The sequence below is a fragment of the Lithobates pipiens genome, unplaced genomic scaffold, assembly GCF_037356315.1.
Source record: "Lithobates pipiens isolate NorthernLeopardFrog02 unplaced genomic scaffold, aLitPip1_a1.2 Scaffold_11, whole genome shotgun sequence".
Classification (NCBI taxonomy): Eukaryota; Metazoa; Chordata; class Amphibia; order Anura; family Ranidae; genus Lithobates; species Lithobates pipiens.
In genome coordinates, this window is record NW_027507696.1 from 22,163,017 (window position 1) to 22,182,303 (window position 19,287).

A 19,287-nucleotide genomic window follows, 5' to 3' on the forward strand; every position below is an offset into this window, starting at 1 on the left:
TGGCCCAAAACACACAGAAAAGGCAATAAAGGAGTGGCCCAAGAAGAAGCACATTAAGGTCCTGGAGTGCCCTAGCCAGTCTCCAGACCTTAATCCCATAGAAAATACGTGGAGGGAGCTGATGATTGCCAACAAGGGTTTTGCCACCAAGTACTAAGTCATGTTTTGCGAAGGGGTCAAACACTTATTTCACTTATTAAAATGCAAATCAATTTATAACTTTTTTTAAATGTGTTTTTCTGGATGTTTTTGTTCTGTCTCTCACTGTTAAAATAAAAATACCATTAAAATTATGACTGATTATTTCTTTGTCAGTGGCCCACTGACAAAACAGTTTATTGATATTATTTTTTTTTGTTTATTTATTTTTACTCTGTATTGTATTATTATTTTTGAACATGTGACCAGCAGCAGAGCACTAGAAGCTCCTCCTGCTTATGTTTCCCTACAGACAGGCTGGGAAAGAGCTAGGTTATGTGAAAGCTGTATAATGATTAGGAAAAGGTACTTAGATGTTTTTTTTTTAATTATTTATTAAAACAATTGCAGTGCCATCATCCGTATACAGAAATAGAAGGGACAATGTAAATTAAACAGTGTGTGTTTAAAAAATATTATCAATTTCCTAAAAATCAGTGTTCTCTAATAATTTCTTTAAGGAGAGCTGCTTAATGGTGCCCAGAGCTTAATGAAAGCATCAATATATAGTATGAACTCTTTATATAAACGTCATTTCTTTTTGCTAATTGTCCATTGGATTTTTAGATAGACTGTAATGACTACACCATTCACCAAATCCTGGCTTGCATGCATCAATTGTTTTTACGTTATAGCCAGAATTTTTTTTTTTAGAGAGTGTACCCATGGGTACACAGAATATATATTTAAAGCAGCAGTTATGAGTATTCGTCTGAGTGCACAATGTGCCCATTGTAGTTATGCTGGAGCAAGTCAATTTTTCCTTAGTACTGTGCCATTACATTGTGAAAATAAACATTTTGTAGCTGGCCAAAGAAAGCAATCCTGAAATTGATTACAAATGTTTTTATGTAACAGTAGAACCCCTCGGCCTGGCCAACGACAAATCTTGAACCTGAAGGGCTTCTATAGTAATACGTAAATTAGTGGATGCACAAAATGAAATTAGAATGTGAATAGACGTATGTTTAACAGGCCGGATTGGTTTTAATGAGGCTGTGCAGGCATTCCAATCCAGAAAATGTGCAGCAACTCAATAATGGTTAGAACTCCGCAGCATGAAATCTGCATTTATTCAGATCCCCGTGCAAGGTTTTTATATGGATGTAAATGAACTCTCGCTATTATCATGCGTTGCTTTCCTTTCAGTCTGGGACATTTCTAGGAAAGTCTGAGGAATAGGTATGTCAAAGGCCTCTTGTAACAGTAACCTCTGCAGTGTTAAGGGTCAGCTTTGTAAAACAGTACTCGCAGTCTGTGAGGTGTTAGGTTACAGCAGTGATTAAATGGCTAAAATACAGCAATTTCATTGAAGACACTTACAGGGTCATTTACCTAGAGCAGCCCCTGTCACATCTCTGTGTGACTCCCCTTCTCTGCTTGATGTCATTGTGTCTGGATGTGTACTCTTTGTAGTCAATGTGTGCCCAGAGGTGGGGGGCGGGGGGGGGGGGGGCAGAAGGTTACAATCAGCTCTGAATGTTTTCAAAGGTCACTGAATGTGACAGTGTTGTAAAGAGCTTTTTAAACATGTGCTCCAGTATGGAAAAAGAGCATTTGTGCTATATATTGGTATCTACGATATGTTACATGGGTTGAAAATTTTGAGTTCAACCAATAAAATGTAATAATAGTAAAAAAAATACAAAACCTGCATCCTAAAAAACGTTGAACTCTCAGCTGATCCACAAACATAACAACAAATCCTTATAATGTTTGGTATAACTTACTCTATTATTGTCATTATACAGGATTTATATAGTGTCAACAGTTGACGCAGCGCTTTACAACATAAGGGCAGACAGTACAATTACAATACAGTTTAATACAGGAGGAATCAGAGTGTCCTGCTTATTAGAGCTTGCAATATAAATGACCGTACTCACAAACAGAAAATCGTACAAAAAATACTGTTGTGGAAGCGATCGAACAATAATCTGATCATTAATACACAGCTTTCGTCCAAAATTATCCAAAGGGACAAACCCGAATATTTTTCTCATACGATACCAGATTTTTTTCATTTAAACAGTACAGTTTTTGTCTGCAAATACAATACAATACATTACATAACTTCCAAATTTGTATTCTGTCATACAAGAATTTTTGTACTTTAGTAACCTTTTCATTTTCGATATGGAAACTAGCATGCAAAAAAAACGATCATTTGTCCGATAATCTCATTGTGAGAAAATAAATGTACAGTTGTTAGGTGAGGGCTGAATAGGTGTCTCTGAAGAGGTGAATGTTCAGGGGCCCTCTGAAAGTGGACAGAGTAGAAGATATTTAGGCAGATTGGGGTAGGGAGTTCCAGAGAATGGGAGAGACTCTGGAGAAGTCCTGGAGGTGAGCGTGAGAGGTGGTGACTCGAACAGAGAAAAAAATCCTTTTGTTATTAAAAAAGATTTTTATTTCTTACTCAACCATCTACACTGTTATATATCATAAATATTAAATTGTCTATATATATTTGCTGCTTTTAGAAAGACATCCAGAACTCTTGGATTGAACTACTAACTCTTTTTAGAGACTGTTCCACATTTTTACAGCTCTTATTGTATATAACCCTTTCCACATGCAGAACATGTTATTTTTTCTAGGAGCAGTGTACCCAATTGTCTTTTTCAGTGGCTTGAAAGTGAACAACTTTGCACCAGGTTTACTTTTAGGGCCATTTTTGCATTTATACAATCCCCCTTAATTGCCTTTTCTAAGAGAGAGATCAAATTCTGTTCAGTTAATCTCCTCTTCCATGTCCCTTTATTAAAAGAGAAGTATGGACAAAGCTTTTTTGGCCATACTTCTCTTGTGGGTAAAGGAGTGCACTTATATGTGTTCTCCTGTGACTTGGAGTCAGCCAACAGCGTGTTAAAGTCCACTGTCACCTGACATCACAGAGTCACCCCAGACTCTGGATGTTACCTAACAATAATGTGGGAATCCACCCAGATGCTTGATTAGCAGCTTACTAAGCCTCTTAGCATGCCATTGACAGCCTGAGCCAGCAGCTCCTGCCCGCTCCCCAACCTGTTGCTTCCGTGTGCGCTAGAGGGGCAAAGTGGAAAGCACCGACAATCACTGTTCTGGGAACAGAGTGATCGGGAGTCATGATCTTAAACTGCCCATTCCAGCGGGTTAAGTGAAAAAAATGACTCGATTACCCCATCAACAGTCACAAGGTGGATGGGGGAATCCTCCCACTGTGCCTTTGTATTCTGACAGAGGGGAGAATTCATTGTCAAAATACACTGGCCAACGTCGTCAGCTATAGCAAGTGAAATAAATAATAAATGAGTACAGCGCTAAGTGAACTATCAATAATATGCTAGTGTATATGTGACCTCCTAAATATATAAAGTGCTCAATGCAATCTCCCCCTCCTCAATAAAGTGCAAGTGCTCTCACCTTCACTTGAACGCCCAATCATATAATATGATGTGCAAATTGAGGCTGGGTTCACACTGCAGCGTTTACGAGAACTGGATGTGATTCGCACCGCACTGCAGTGCAAATCACATCCGATATCTGTGCGATGCAAGTTCAGCCATACAAATAGTATGGCTGAATTCGCATCACACCCGGCCCAAACTCGCACAGGACCCTTTTTTTGGTCCGCAGCAGAATCGGATCGCATGGGTGTTCACACCATGCGATCCGATTCCTGTCTGAGTTTGCAGATCACACGGCGATATGCAAACTGATCTGGGGGTGTCATTAACATTTCACTGACACTCCCAGCAGTTCGCATAGGGCAGTGTGAACTGCCCCCGGGAGGCATGCGATGCGGGAACCCGCCGCAGATTCGCGGCGTTCCCGCATCGCTGCAATGTGAACCCAGCCTGATGAATAAATAAATTAATGTACAATGCAATCAATAAATAATATCCAAAGATAAATAGTGAATGATCCAATCTTTAGTGATTATAGACAATATTATAGTCCAATATGTGAAAAAAACAGATCATATGAAAAACACCAGTCTTCACTCATATGATAAAAAGAATCCTTGTGCACCCTCCACCGGATGTACCCTCACCTCAGAGCTGTTATGATAGTAGCCAATCCTCCTATCATTCCTCCTTCCCTTGGTGTGTGGCCAGGTAGCCATTTTCACCTCAGACTAATTGCTTCCTGATGGTTAGCAGAGACCTCCTCTCATATCACCCACATGTAAAGCAAACACTGGCAATAGTGCTTTATCCTTTTAAAAATGTTATTAAACGATCAAACGCCATGTATACACTCACATTGTTCAATATTGCTAGTTTTTGCTTTACATGTGGGTGATATGAGAGGAGGTCTCTGGTAACCATCAGGAAGCAATTAGCCCGAGGTGAAAACGGCTACCTGGCCACACACCAAGGGAAGGAGGAATGATAGGAAGAATACCCCAGAGGATTGGCTACTATCATAAATGCTTTTATTTTAAATCTCTGTGGTGAGGGTACATCCGGTGGAGGGTGCACAAGGATTCTTTTTATCATATGCACAGAGGTGGATCAGAGTGAAGATTGGTGTTTTTCATAGCATCTGTTTTTTCCTATCACATATTGGACTATAATATTTATCAAATCATAGTGTAGCGCTTAACAAAATTATGAATGACCTAGTTAGTGCATCATCATACAATAATTAACCCAAAACACCTTAAGTGTGAAGATTCATAAAAAAATATATAGAAATAAAATTACAATTCCAAAAAATATAAATGAATTAAAAGTCTCTATGTAAAATGTTGATCCAATCCAAACGTGAAATAAGGGTCACCATCCACCTTCTTAAAATGAGGCTAGCATGCAGACACCCTGTGATATTCCCGTCACCTTTCGAAATAAAGGCTTACCGGATAATATGGATCCAAACGAATATATATTCGAAGGATCATGCAAGCTTGTACACTCAGAAGGCGAGATTACAGATGTAAATTGTCCAGGGGAGTAACAAGTCAGACTCCTCATATGGATGCCCCAACTAGTTGTTAAATCCTCATCGGTACACTCCAGCTCAAAATGTTGAACTCATACAAAGGAAAATAAGGAGCCACAATAGTGTAAATCACCCCAGATGACGTCTGTAGAGGACGAAACGCGTCGGGACTACTGCTGTAGCACTGTTTTTATGGAATAAGCGCTTGATTTCTTTGGTTACATGTGAGTTCATTACTTTTTTATTAAATTTTTTCTTTTAAACGGATTTACACTATTGTGGCTCCTTATTTTCCTTTGTATGAGTTCAACATTTTGAGCTGGAGTGTACCGATGAGGATTTAACAACTAGTTGGGGCATCCATATGAGGAGTCTGACTTGTTACTCCCCTGGACAATTTACATCTGTAATCTCGCCTTCTGAGTGTACAAGCTTGCATGATCCTTCGAATATATATTCGTTTGGATCCATATTATCCGGTAAGCCTTTATTTCGAAAGGTGACGGGAATATCACAGGGTGTCTGCATGCTAGCCTCATTTTAAGAAGGTGGATGGTGACCCTTATTTCACGTTTGGATTGGATCAACATTTTACATAGAGACTTTTAATTCATTTATATTTTTTGGAATTGTAATTTTATTTCTATATATTTTTTTATGAATCTTCACACTTAAGGTGTTTTGGGTTAATTATTGTATGATGATGCACTAACTAGGTCATTCATAATTTTGTTAAGCGCTACACTATGATTTGATATTTGTTAATTATTCACTGTTTTATCCTTGTGATTGTGTTAGCAGCTTTTTTCTGTTTTTTGGATAGCGCAGTGTCACAGGGAACGTTTTTTTGGACTATAATATTGTCTATAATCACTAAAGATAGGATCATTCACTATTTATCGTTGGATTCATAAGCATATTGTTCATTGATTACATTGTACATAAATGTATGTATTCATCAATTTGCAGATCATATTATATGATTGGGAGTTCATGTGAAGGTGAGAGCACTTGCACTTTACTGAGGAGGGGGATATTGCATTGAGCACTTTATATATTTAGGGAGGTCACATATACACTAGCATATTATTGATAGTTCACTTAGCGCTGCACTCATTTGTTATTTATTTTTCTGTAGTATCACATATTTAGGAAGTGTGGGGAGTGCTGGCAGTTGTTTCTTGGTTTTTGTTTTTTGTTTATTGGTTTGTTTGCATAGCTGCTCACAAGGTTTTTTCATACAGCTATAGCCAGTTGCAATGATCATGTGGAAATTTTGGGCTGGTAGTACAGAAGTCAATTGGTAGATCAACTTCTGTACATACTGACTTGCCTATACATGGATTGAAATTAGGCTGGTCCCTGCTGAACCGGCCAAATTTCGAACCATGTATGTCTGGATTTAAAGCCAAAGGCAGACCGATTCTGCACCATGGGGGTGAGTATTTGTTTTTTGGTCACCCCAAACTTTTCCTTTCATTTAGTTGCACTACTCTATATCAACAATATTTCTGTGCTCACCATATCATCACAAAATTTCTGATGCATCATTCCTCTATGAACCGTTTCACTAACCCATATTAAGTTGGATGGTTGTGTAATTAGATTTGTCTTTGATCTGGTGAAACTGTAATGATTATTCAATATAGTCAAAAATGTGTTATTTTTTAGTGTTTGTTTTTAAAAGCATTGATGGATATAAGTGTGCCTAGGAAAGGATGAACCCTAATAAAAAAAAACTTGCCCTTCAATTAATTGGCATGCTATGTTTATTTCAGGTGAAATGGATTTGTCTTATTCAAATGAACCTTTGGGTCAAGTGGATAGTCAAGGCAGGCTTGTGCCAACTCCAGCTGGTAAGTCAAACAAGTTTTTCTTTTTTCTGCTAAGCTCTACGCTTTTTTGTTTTTCATTCTCTTCTTTTGCAGTATGCTTCTGTTTCCGTTGTTTTACAGTAATGAAAAGGGTTGCTTGTAGAGTGCCTTAATGGCTTTGAGTATTTGTTTTAGTTTTGTTTGTTTTCTTATGTGTCTGATGAGGAACTGATGAGAACCCTCATGTCATTCATATTAATTGCCAACTCCTTTCAAGACTGGTATTTCTATATTTTGATATTTGTTGGCAAGTTCAGTCACTTCTGCTGCTTGAAGCCTCCAGTTGTGAAACGTTACAACCAAAATTCTTCATTCTGTACAGCCGTTGTCAAATGAGGGTGTCATGTTCCTCTTATGGACAATCCATAATGCTCAAATTGTGGGTAAATTACATTTTCAGCAGCCTAGGGAGAAAGAATGGTACAAATGAATTATGGCTTGCACCATGTCATTAGTACTCCTCAGTAACATCTCTTTGTACTTGTCTCTTGCTTGGTCATAAAAGTAACATGATGTTCAGAACCCTAGCAGTGAAAGTTAGCCTGTGAACACTTTACATTTACTGGCATAGCAGAAAGCAACCCAGCTTCCAAAACAATTGGATTCCAACCACACCGAGACCTATGAGGCCTCCGCTTCATTAACTCGGATGCAGATGAATGCTGGCCAACTTTTTAACACTCCATAACCACAAAGTTTTGAAACCAAACATCTAACCCCAAATATGTTTCTACACGCACTACTTACCATGGAATGCTTTTCCTACATGCACACTGTAAAATGTAAACACTCAAATATGAAAATTAGAATCTAGTAAACGGAGATCGTATGCACCATGTTCAAGTTATTAACCTTTATAGACATGAAAATGAAGTTAAATTAACAGACTGAAAGGAAAAAAAATTGAGATTATGACAGAGTTTCTTTATTCAGTATAAAAATAGACTTTGAAAATATGGAACAGAAAACAAGTAAAAAGTCACAGCAGGAATTATTTCTTGGGAATGTTACAATCACTATGAGGTTGATTTACTAAGACTAGAGAGTGCAAAATCTGGTGCAGCTGTGCATGTTAGCCAATCAGTTTCTTACACCAGCTTGTCTAATTAAGCTTTGACAATGAGTTTACATCTGCACGATTTGACATGCAATTTGACAGGTCAAAGAAATTGGAGCCTATTGTCAGCAATAGGAGCGTCCCGAACGGTGCAACGCCACACTGAATTCCAAAAGTAGTTCCTGCACTACTTTTAGCGACTTTTGGAGGTGATTTCAATAGAAATCTGTGTAAGGACCTGCACAGATGTCTTTTAAGTCACTCCCAAATCGGACTGAAATGCGGCTTTGAAATCATGCGAGTTCAGATGAACTTGCACAATTTCAAAGCCGTATTCAGTGTGAATGAGGGCTAAATCCTGGCAGCTGATTGTTTTCTATACAGCTGCTCCAGATTGTGCAGTCTTCAGTTTTAGTAAATCAGCCCCTAAGTGTCTACTAAAATATCTTTCATTTACCTGTAAAGTGTAAATGTACTTTTAGCGTAGTACACTTGTTTTACAAATGAAATGTTTGTACCGTGAGAGTCGTGCTCCAGCAGAGTACAGACTGGCATAGGTTTGAACGAAGAATGCAGTGTGCATGAGTGAACCCATTGGGGGCAGCCTTGATAAGTGGCACAGAATAGAATTTATCGGAGGTCTGATGTGGTGGGGTATGGTTTGGAGGTTTTGGGGCTTACCGAGGGGTGGTTATAATGTCAAGACACAGAGACCCTTGATCGTCCATATTTGTTGAAGGCAAATCTTGTTTTTGCAAATGCTCTTGCGTGTGACTAGGTATTAAAGCGGGAGTCCACCGGGACTCCGCGTTTTTTTTTTTTTTTTTAAAAGCCAGCAGCTACAAATACTGCAGCTGCTGACTTTTAAATAGTGACACTTACCTGTCCAGCGCGCCCGCGATGTCGGCACCCGAAGCCGATCGCTCGCTCGGCTGCCGGGTCCCGCCGCCATCTTGGGTATGGGAATCAGGAAATGGAGCCTTTCGGCTTCATTTCCCGGTTCCCTACTGCGCATGCGCGAGCCGCGCGGCGCAATCCGGACGGTCCCCGCTGCCTCTGGGAGCTGTGTGTTTCCCAGCAGGCAGCGGGGCACTTGCTGAAGGGGGCGGGCGCTTGCGGAATGGGGCGTAACGTACGCCCCGTTCCGCAGAGAGCTAGCCCGGAAGTGGGTGCAGTTACCTGGATTATCCAGGTAACTGCACCCCCCTCCCCCCTGAAAGGTGCCGATTGTGGCGCCGGAGGGGGGGGGATTCCGATGAGCGGAGGTCCATTTTAGGGTGGACCTCCGCTTTAATGATGCACACAATTACACCAACCTGTTTTCCTAACCGTTAGTGAACGCTTTATGTACACTAATATTAATATGATTACTTACAATAATCTGATCCCAGTCAAATCTAAACACTGTAAAAAGAGTATTGTTTTCCTTTACAATATAAAATAAGGGGGTAGGGGGAATTTGAGAAGACAGTTGCTGATTCACCTGTCAGCACTGTCTGTGTTGATGGGGGAATCGTGCAATTTTTTTCCTGCATTCCGTGGTTGCAGGAAAGAAATTTACATCGTGTATGGCTTGCCTTAAAGTGGGGTACCCCCTAAAAAAAAAAAATTAAAAGTCAGCAGCTACAAATACTGCAGCTGCTGGCTTTTAATAATCGGACACTTACCTGTCCCGGGTTCCAGCGATGCGGGGGAACGAAGCCCCCCCCTCGCTCCCCGCTCCGCTCGCGGCGCCGTCATGCATACTGTGGGCACCCGGCTGTGGCTTCACAGCCGGGCACCCACTGCGCATGCGCGAGCGGCGCAGGGCGCCGTGATACGCCGTACAGTCACCTGGGACACGTGACAGGTCCCAGGTGAATGTGCGGCGCGAGGGGAAGTGATGTCACCAGCCCGGGCAATGAAGAAGGCAGACTACGAGGGACCCCCTAGCAACCGGTATTTAGAGGTGAGTAAAAATTTTTTTTTTTGCCAATTATTTTTTGGGGATTTTTTTTAAGAATTTTAAGTAGTTTTATTTTTTGGGGGGCAACTCCACTTTAATCAGACAGTAGAAGTGCCTGTTTTTTTCTCTTTTTCCTTGCCTCTTTTTTCATACTAGTGTCATGTTTTCCTTTCTTTGATATGATACACAGAAAATATAGTTAATTCTGTATAAGAAGAATTAAAAGTGTCAGAAAAATCTGAATGTTCTAGCTAAATGGCATAATTGGTATAAAATCCTAATTTTAAGTGATTTTGATGTCGGTGACTAACATATTTGTTGCGTTCCTGTTATTTTGGTCTGTCACTTTAACAGACCTGTCTAATGCGCCAACCACAAACCAGACCCTGTGTGGTGGTCTGGATCTGTACATGGCTGGGTAGGAAAGTAATTAGTCAAGACTGTTTTCCAGGAGTATTTTGTTTATACTCTGGAAAGAGATTTTGTACTTCTGCGAGTTGGCATTTTTCACCCTGCTTGAGGATCTTACTTTTTCCTTTTTGAAGAGAGAGTAAACAAGTAAATTTTGCAAAGAGCTGTAATGCAGATATGTTATTTGTTTGTAGGCTCTTGCAGTCATTCTGTGCTTAATTATTCAAGTAGAAGTCTGGTCTAAACCTATCCAATCTTAAACCTGCTCCCACCCCTGTTGTAAGCCCTATACTAACTAGCCTGTAAAGTTAAGATGTGTATACTTACCTAATTTAAGGGTGCTCTAAACCAGTCACGTGATCTCCAAGCAGCCAGCTTCAGGAGAGAGAGCAGCGACAATGGCTGAGAAGCCTGGGCAGTGACGTCACCCATAGGCTTACTATGAGGCATCTGTTGTCCGATGTCTCTCCTCTATATGGGAAGCCGACGCTGGGAGATGATTACATGACTGGACCAGAGTGCCCTTGGATTAGGTAAGTATACACAGCTTTCCATTACAGGCTAGTTAGTATAGGGCTTAGAATGCTACAGCCCCTCTCCCTGTTTGAGTTCTACAGGAAGCTACATAAATACACATTTAAACAGCGTGGATAAAAATCAATTATTTTAAAAAAAAGATCAAAACAATCGGATTTTTTTGATTTTTATCAAATTTATTTTAATAAAATGCTTTTGGAGAAAAGCTATCTAAAGATAGTTTTATATTTAAGAAACATTAATAATTTAGTTTATTCAGCATGAAATGGAGGTTAGTTATGTAGCTTGAGGCTTGAGGCTGTATATTCTGCAATATTTACCTTTTTTGTAAACTTATTCAATGAATCCAAGCTCTGCAAGCTGAAATAACATGCACTGCATTGATGCATTCACACAATTTCACAGTTACCATGAGATAAAGCAAGGTTCAGGAATATTACTTATCCCATTGTTTTGCAAATCTATGTACACCACAAACTGTAGAATTGAATCGGTTCTGATATCGCTGTTTTACTAACCTGAAAGCTTATTATTCTAAATAGGAAACCTTCATTTTGTTTGCAAATATTAAAGAATCTAACTGCCAGCAAGAATAAGTCCTTACATTTAAAGAGCACCTATTTCACTTCCATCATGGCAGCGCCTGTTAGCGGGCATCAACTCACCTGCTGCCACCACATCCCTCACCTTGTTGTGTCCCTGCCGCTTCACCAGCCATCCCATTAAAGTGAATGGGACTGTCGGTGAGTCAACAGCGGGTCAGAAGAGGAGCCGCTTTGGTACAGAGATGACAGTTGCTCTTTAGAAATTATGATTTCAATCAAGCCTTTTTACTAACGATTTAAATCGACTTGATTTAAATAAAATCCACCCTGCATTTAAGTACTAACATTAGTTTTCAGAATAAATGTAATGATCTTTTTGGACCCATTTACACTGTTGGGTTTTAACATACACATTGCAATTTGTGATTAGGAGTTCAGCATTTATGATTAAGATTATTATCTTAAAGTCATTTCATTCACAAAGAATTTTCACTAGGTTGAAGAGCTGGCTTTGGAGTTAAGAATAGTTTTAAAAAGCTAGTTAATGGATGGCCCGGTAAGGGTCCTGTCATAGTACAAATAAAGAACACATTTAGTATATAAATGCTTTTTTTTAGTCTAATTGAATATTCTCCTGACCCATGCTCCCAGATCTGGCTGGGCTACACAAACAGGAAGCACAGGCTCTGCCTTCCTAACTACCTTCTGGGGTGCTAGTTGTAGAGCAGTTTTAGGGGCACACGGGGCCCTAGGGAGGTGGCTCGCTCAGGTTTCCTGTGACATTACTAAGGTCTAATAAAATATTAAGTCTAGCAATGCTGTTGAGGGTTCTCTTAAAGTGTTACTAAACCCAGGACCCTGCACTCGCTATATCTGGTCTCTCACAGTACACAGAACTGGGAAATGCAATTATTTTAGTAAATATAAACGGCTAAATACCTTTTCTTATCAGCAGTAAATAGCAGTCTTGTGACATCTATCAGTGTCCGGCCGAGCACTGGTTAAAGCTTGTAGGAGGAGTTTTCATTCTCCTCTCACTGACTTCTGAGGCTGCATGACCTCTGACCCTCTGTCTGGACAGTGCCGATTGGCCTTGTGCTGATCACATGCACCCCCCCCCAAAAAAAAACCTCTCTAGCAATACACAACAATCTGAGTATGAGCCTCCTAGGGCTCTGTGCTATCAACAAATGGATTGGGGACAGTAAAAGAAAGGGACAATCAGAGAAGACAGGATTAAACAGTCTTTTTACACAATGGGGAAGATTAACCCATTAGGTTCCACAGTGAGTATAACAAGCATACTTTACTACATATACAGACTGATTTTACTGTTGTGGGTTTAGTAACACTTTAAGGGGCTTTTTCATCTGCAGTAATAAAAATGGCCCAGAAAGTACATGGCAAAACTGTAATGAAAAAGACAGGTCTTGACAGAAAAGGGGCATCTGATTGGCTGTGTTGGTTCAAATTACACATCCCCATACATTTTTAACAACCAAACACAAATTTTAGCCTGAGGTCTTTGTACCCCTGGGAGTCTTCCCTATACAGCCCTCTCATGTAGAGTTTTCCAGATGTCTCATCTCTTACCACATGTGTGCATTGTCCAAGTATCAATATATCAAAGTATTGTGTGCATTCCTGAGAGCTCTGTTATCTAACCTTTCTTAGCAGTGGCAATTGTAATGTAAAGTCATTTACCCAGTGGGAGCAAACAGCATGATTGTTTATTACTAGAATGCCACAAGCCTAGAGGTCAGGGACTGTTGCTACTAAATATTTGCACTTTACATGCCAGTAGCCAACAGCTGTTGCATAGTGTAAAAAACAATGCTAGTTTAGTATACTTTTCTTGAACAGGTCCATAATATAATCATTCTCCCCTAAGTTATCTCAGCCTTACACGGTTCAGTACTTTCAGCCACTGCAACAGATTCAAGCACCACTTGTAATGAATTGGTCATGTAGGATAATAAGCACTTATTTGAGTTATTGCCTAGACAATAGCTTGAACATCATACAACACTAGAAAGTATAAGTTATTATAAATCATTCTTTACTGCATGAGATAAAGAGTTTTTACACTAGAAAAGTTATCTTCAGCCGGGGCTGATCTCTCAAGTACATTATGTTCTCTTTAGATTGTAAGCCCTCCAATCCTTCTGTATTGAACTGTTTTGTAATTGTACTGTCCCCCCTTTATATTGTAAAGCGCTGTGTAAACTGTTGGCGCTATATAAATCCTGTATAAAAATAATAATGTGATATATAGAGAGTTCCTTCCCTACCCAGAGACTGACTGGCTGCTAAGAAAGACCATGTTTACCATTCAAGCTCTTCTAGTAACTGTGTTGGAGGGTATTTAAAGGGGTTGTAACCCCCTCATGTTTTTTCACCTTAATGCATGCTATGCCGCCAGGGGACCCCAGAAGATGAGGTTCGGGGCCACACTGCGCAAAACTAACTGCACAGTGGAGGTAAGAATGATATGTATGTTTATTTAAAAAAAAAAACAACAAAGGTTTATAATCACTTTAATATTAACTACTTCAGTACAGAGCAGTTGAAATTCAATGGGCCATCACCTTTCATGTCTATCTTTTGTGTTCTTCAGAAGGAGCTTCAAACTGGTACTGTTGTAAGAGTCCTACAAGTTCAATTGTGGTCTAGTAGATATTGCCCTTTCAGAACTCGTTTCATGGTATTCAGAGGGAGGACGGTCCAATAATTGCAGCATGGGAAGTTGGTGTATAACATTGCAAACCAGTGGTGTGTAAAGAAACATAACTTTACATTTTGTATACTTACTCAGCACACACTTGAGCTAAAAGTAAGTTTGTCTAGTTATGATTTGCACTCATACCAGCAATGTTTCATGGAAACAGCGTGTTGTAAAAAGAGGGTGCTGTGCAATATGCAGTGTACTGCAGCCGAAAATGTCATTTTCAATTTAGTGACTGCAGAGCACTGAGAATACTCCAATTGGATGCTGTGGGTAACAGTAGTTTAATTCATTAAGAAAGTCCAAATGTTTGTTAAATACATCACGATGGCAGCTATTGTCTGCGACTCTCCCTGTGGAATCCAAAAGGTCATATTATACCACAACAAATTAAATATACATATGTGCAAGTTAAAATGCTAAGCTGTAGAATACTCTTGGCTTTTTGAATGCTGTCTCGTTTTAAAGAAACATATCCATGGCATTTAAACAGAGTATGACAAAGAACAGAGAAATGTAAATATCCACATCAAATCCACACCATGGAGAAAGAGAGTGCTCCTTTCATGTGTCACGTGTGCAGTCCCTGACTGATCCCTGCTGAGATTAAAGAAATGCTTTATGTGTGCAATATATGGATTCTGTAGTGGGACACAGCTAGGAGTTACTGATCATAGGTTTTATGGAATCCTAAACAATTTATTTTTATACCACTTTTTTTTTTTTTTCAATTGATCTAGATCTTTTATAAAAGTGATGTTTAAATTAAAAACTGGCATTCATGTAAGCCTCGCTCCCTGCTAGTAATCTGGTGAGAATGTCATTGCTACATTCATGTTCTGTTTAACCATTTTAACTATTAAAGCCCATTCATGAAGCCACCCCTCTGATTCGATACTGTGCCCTGTGAACCCCAGCTGTATGGAAACTTTGTTTATCCTATTACAATTACACGTATATCTTTCAGCTGCTTTTGGCACCCCCCTGTAGCTCTCCAGGCTAGGAAATTTCCACAGTGTTTCCAAAAGTGCCATAAACATTTGTATGGAATACTTCCTAAATTAGCATTAACCCCCAAAACAATAATCTATCAAATTGCAGCTGACCAATTCTTAGATTTGGTGGCTGCATTTGTTTCCTTTTTTAGGCATTGTTCCTTTATTTTCACCCTTCTAGTGTTTGTTATCTAAAAACTACCTGAATGTCTCAGGCAGTGCTGACATTAGAATATTTTGTGAATTTCAAAGAGCTCAAGGACTCATAGCCAGATAGATCTTCCTTTGGATATGATGGAAAATGTGTCCGGTTCAGCAGAGAAGGGACATACTTGAAACTCTTGTCAGTCATCAGCTGCAGGCAATGATCAGTGTATTCCGACAGGATACAATGTCCCAAAGGGGGATATTCCTCCATCTACCTTGTTTGTGTGGAAGGAAGAATCAGTCTATGGCCAGCTGAAGAGCTGGCTGTGGTCAGGTCTGCAAGGTCAAGTCCTGGCTCAAACAATAATGATAAACCCTGTTTTTGTGAACATGCGTGCTACAGTTTCCTAAAATGCTGATTTTTGAGTTGGCCATTAATAATTATACTGTAGTGTTGTAAAGGAAGTTCAAATCTATCACATCACCAAATCATAGTATATGGCTGGTTTTGATGTGTTGCCCCCAATAACTAACTGTTGTTTTAGGGTCCATGTACACTGAGCTTAAAAAAACACCAGCCCTTTTGGTAGACAAAATCACTCATATAGCGTCAAACTGCAAACCAGAAGGCCTCTTAAGGTACACACTATAAGAAAATTGGGGGAGAATTTTCATCTAAAGAACTTTTGTAAAATTTTTGTATAGTGTGTACACAACTTTCGACAGCCAATTCTGACTTTTCGTCTGAAAATTCCCAAAGGGACAAAAGCCAAATTTTTTCTTGTACGGGAACAGACGAACAATTTTCGTTTAATGTGTACCATTTTCTTATGATTTTCGTACAAGAAAAATTGACTGCGCATGATCAGAAACAATAAACAACAACAAAAAAGCCTTTGTCGTGCGAGAATTTTTCATTCATTTTGCTGTGAAATGATGAGGAAAATCAGACGATCGTTTGCCTGTTTTCTTATAGTGTGTATTCTACTTAAGACTCCATGCATGCTGGCTTAAAAAATGCTGCTTCTACAGGAGTTTTGTGTTTTGCCTGTAGAAGCAGCTTAATGTTACCCTATGTCTCCAATCACATTAAGATGATTACAGCCATATTTTGAGCTCAACGTTTAGAGGCAGGAAAAACAAAACCTGGTTTGCTTTTCTGATTGGAGCTCACTGGCAGAAAAATTCAAAACTCTCCTAAACTCCTCAAAACGTACAAAAAATGCCCTATTGAAACGTTCTTTTCTGCCAAGGGAACAGATTTTTTTTTTAAGGTCAGTGACACATAGGATAACATTGAGCTGCTTCTACAGGCAAAATGCAAAAATCCTCTAGCAGAAAAGTTTTTTTAGTCATATAACGTTTTATTCAGACAAATACCAGGGTACAAACATACATGATGACATAAATACGAGAGACTTTGCATAATATGCAGCATTTTTTTTTTTAAGCCAGTGTACAATGAACCTTAGCCGTCATACTTTCCACTCCAGGTTATAAAATGAGACCTGGAATATAGGATTGGTTTATTGGGGAGCCATATGCCATTTTCTTTCCTGCTAATTTCCCAGCTAAACCCCTGTACTATGTGGATCATGGGCATCCTAAACTTTTGCAATTACAAAAACTGTCCTTGTTTCCGTTTTCAGTAAAAAGGGCAGGTTTTATTTCCTGTGGGTAACAAATTATGGTGACTCCTACTTTAGGTGATCCTCAATCTGCTCTGGCTGACAGCTAAACTTCCCATGTCACCAAGGTATAGGGGAACAAATGCACTCAGAAAAGGGAAAAAAGATTTGGGAGCAGGGTTGTGTTACAGGGGAAAGAAATAAGCACAGATACCTTACTCCTCACCCCCCCCCCCCCCACTCTTCTGTTCTTCTCTTTGGAATATGGGTGGGCCCTTGCTGTCCTCACGTACAATGCAGGAGTGTTGATCCTGCATTGTAAACGATGACCTCAGAGAGTTGAAACCCGCTAGGCGGCAAAGTGAAGCAGGTTTGGAGATCCTTTTGTACAGGAGGAGGAAGCCTGCAGGAGGGAGCAGTAATTTGAGTATTTCTCCTTGTTCCTACCCCCTGCATTTAACCAATGCAGGGAGGGGGGTACCTCACTGCATGAGTACATTTTCCAGCAGCCTAAAGTTGTGCTTTATGCAAACAAAAATAGCAACTGCTCAATTGTCAGAACAATATGAAACAATACAAAATGCAGGAAGTTTCTACAATGTTTGCATGGGGGTTTTAGTTGCAAACTTTTGCACATATATGTGATAGCCACAGTGCCTCACTAAAGCCGCCTGCACGCTTGAGCTCAAAAACAACGCTTTTACAGTTGTCAGAGCTTTTTTTTCTCTGCTATTAAACTCCCCTCCATGTTAACCAGTGTCCATGCACACAAAAAAACCCCCAAAAAAACATAGCATGTGCATTTATGTTTAATGTAGAGATTCATAAATATTAAAACAGGAGGCAGCCTGCTTGGACTTATATCACCCCTAATATCTGGCAAGTGTTCAGTATTCAGCAGACTGACACATCTTATCTGGACATTTTACAGGCTGAAAGCTGAGCTGTATTGCATAGGAAGAGCATGAAACAATATTTAATGGATTTCAACAGTTGATTTAAAATTACATCCTGAAATACAGTTCAGCTGACATATAGATAACAAACTCAGTCCATAAATCTGACAAATTAAGTCAATTCATAATTTTTTAGCAAAGCAGGGATTTTTGATTTACCAAAATATGGACAGTTGTCATTGTCTGTGAATAATATATTTGTGAATCCGAATTAGTTAATAGCGTGATACTCTTTAAATCCAGCTTCATTAACATATCCTTCTTTTGATCCTCTGAACACTTTGTAAAATGATTTAGAGCACTTTCACACTGGGGCAGGGGGAGGGGGGGTTAGGTGTTGGTGGTAAAGTGCCGGTATTTTTAGCGGCATTTACCCATCGTTTTAGCGCCGCCTTTCATCCGATAGCAGGGTGCTTTTAACCCCCGCTAGCGGGCGAAAATGGGTTTAACCCCTGCTTCGGCAGCGCTGGCCATTGATTTCAATGGCAGGGGTGTTTTAGGAGCAGCGTATTCTCCGCTTCTGCATCGCCCCAAAGATGCTGCTTGCAGGATTTTTTTTCCCCGTCCTGCAAGCGCACTGCTCCACTCACTGAAAGGCAGGGGTGGCGTTTTTCAAGCGCTTGCCAGGTGCTATTTTTAGCCCTTTAACGCCTGAAAAAGTAGTGGGAAAGTAGCCTTACAGCTTGTGTATGTATAAATCTTCAGTCCTATCTGACTTTTAACGATTCTATGGGCCACCTCACATGGCACTATGGGGTTGCTTTACTAAAAGTAAAAAGACTGTGCACTTTGCACAGTGCATATGCACCCTGCAAGTACAGCTGCGTCAGAGCTTAGTAAATAAGGTAAGGCTTAGCTTTGCAAAGAATACCCAATCACCAGCAAGGAAAATTAAAAAAACAGCATTTTTTCTTCCACATGATTCAATGATGGAAGTCAGTAGAGCTTCTACTCATTTATTAATCTTTGAAGGAACTGCTCTTGCAGAGTGAAACTGCACCTTTCAAAATGCACATTTGTCTATTTTCCTTTAGTAAATCCACCCCTATGTCTGATACACTTGAAAACCTTTTTGCATAGAAGTTTGTTAACTTTTTTTTTACTATGTAGGTCACTAGGTTTTTCCCTAACCCTCCTCAATTGCCAAGGTTTGGACCGGCATGCAGAATGTGTTGTTAAAAATGTGTATCGACAATTTGTCTACACATACACATACTAGGACCTATTTAGACAGGAGCCAATTAACCTGCTAGTATGCCTTTGGAGTGTGGGAGGAAACCGGAGTACATCTATTCAAATATGGGGAGAACATGCAAACTCCCCATGCAGATAGTGTCCTTCCC

At 39.7% G+C, this 19,287-nt stretch overlaps 1 protein-coding gene across 1 annotated transcript in view; it reads left to right on the forward strand.

The window, feature by feature from the left end:
* Positions 1-19,287, forward strand: part of ROR2 (receptor tyrosine kinase like orphan receptor 2) — a 183,785-nt gene that overhangs the window by 114,020 nt on the left and 50,478 nt on the right. The window contains exon 2 of the mRNA XM_077469819.1: positions 6,903-6,980. Coding sequence (XP_077325945.1) covers positions 6,903-6,980 — 78 coding nt within the window. The remainder of the gene's footprint in view (positions 1-6,902; positions 6,981-19,287) is intronic.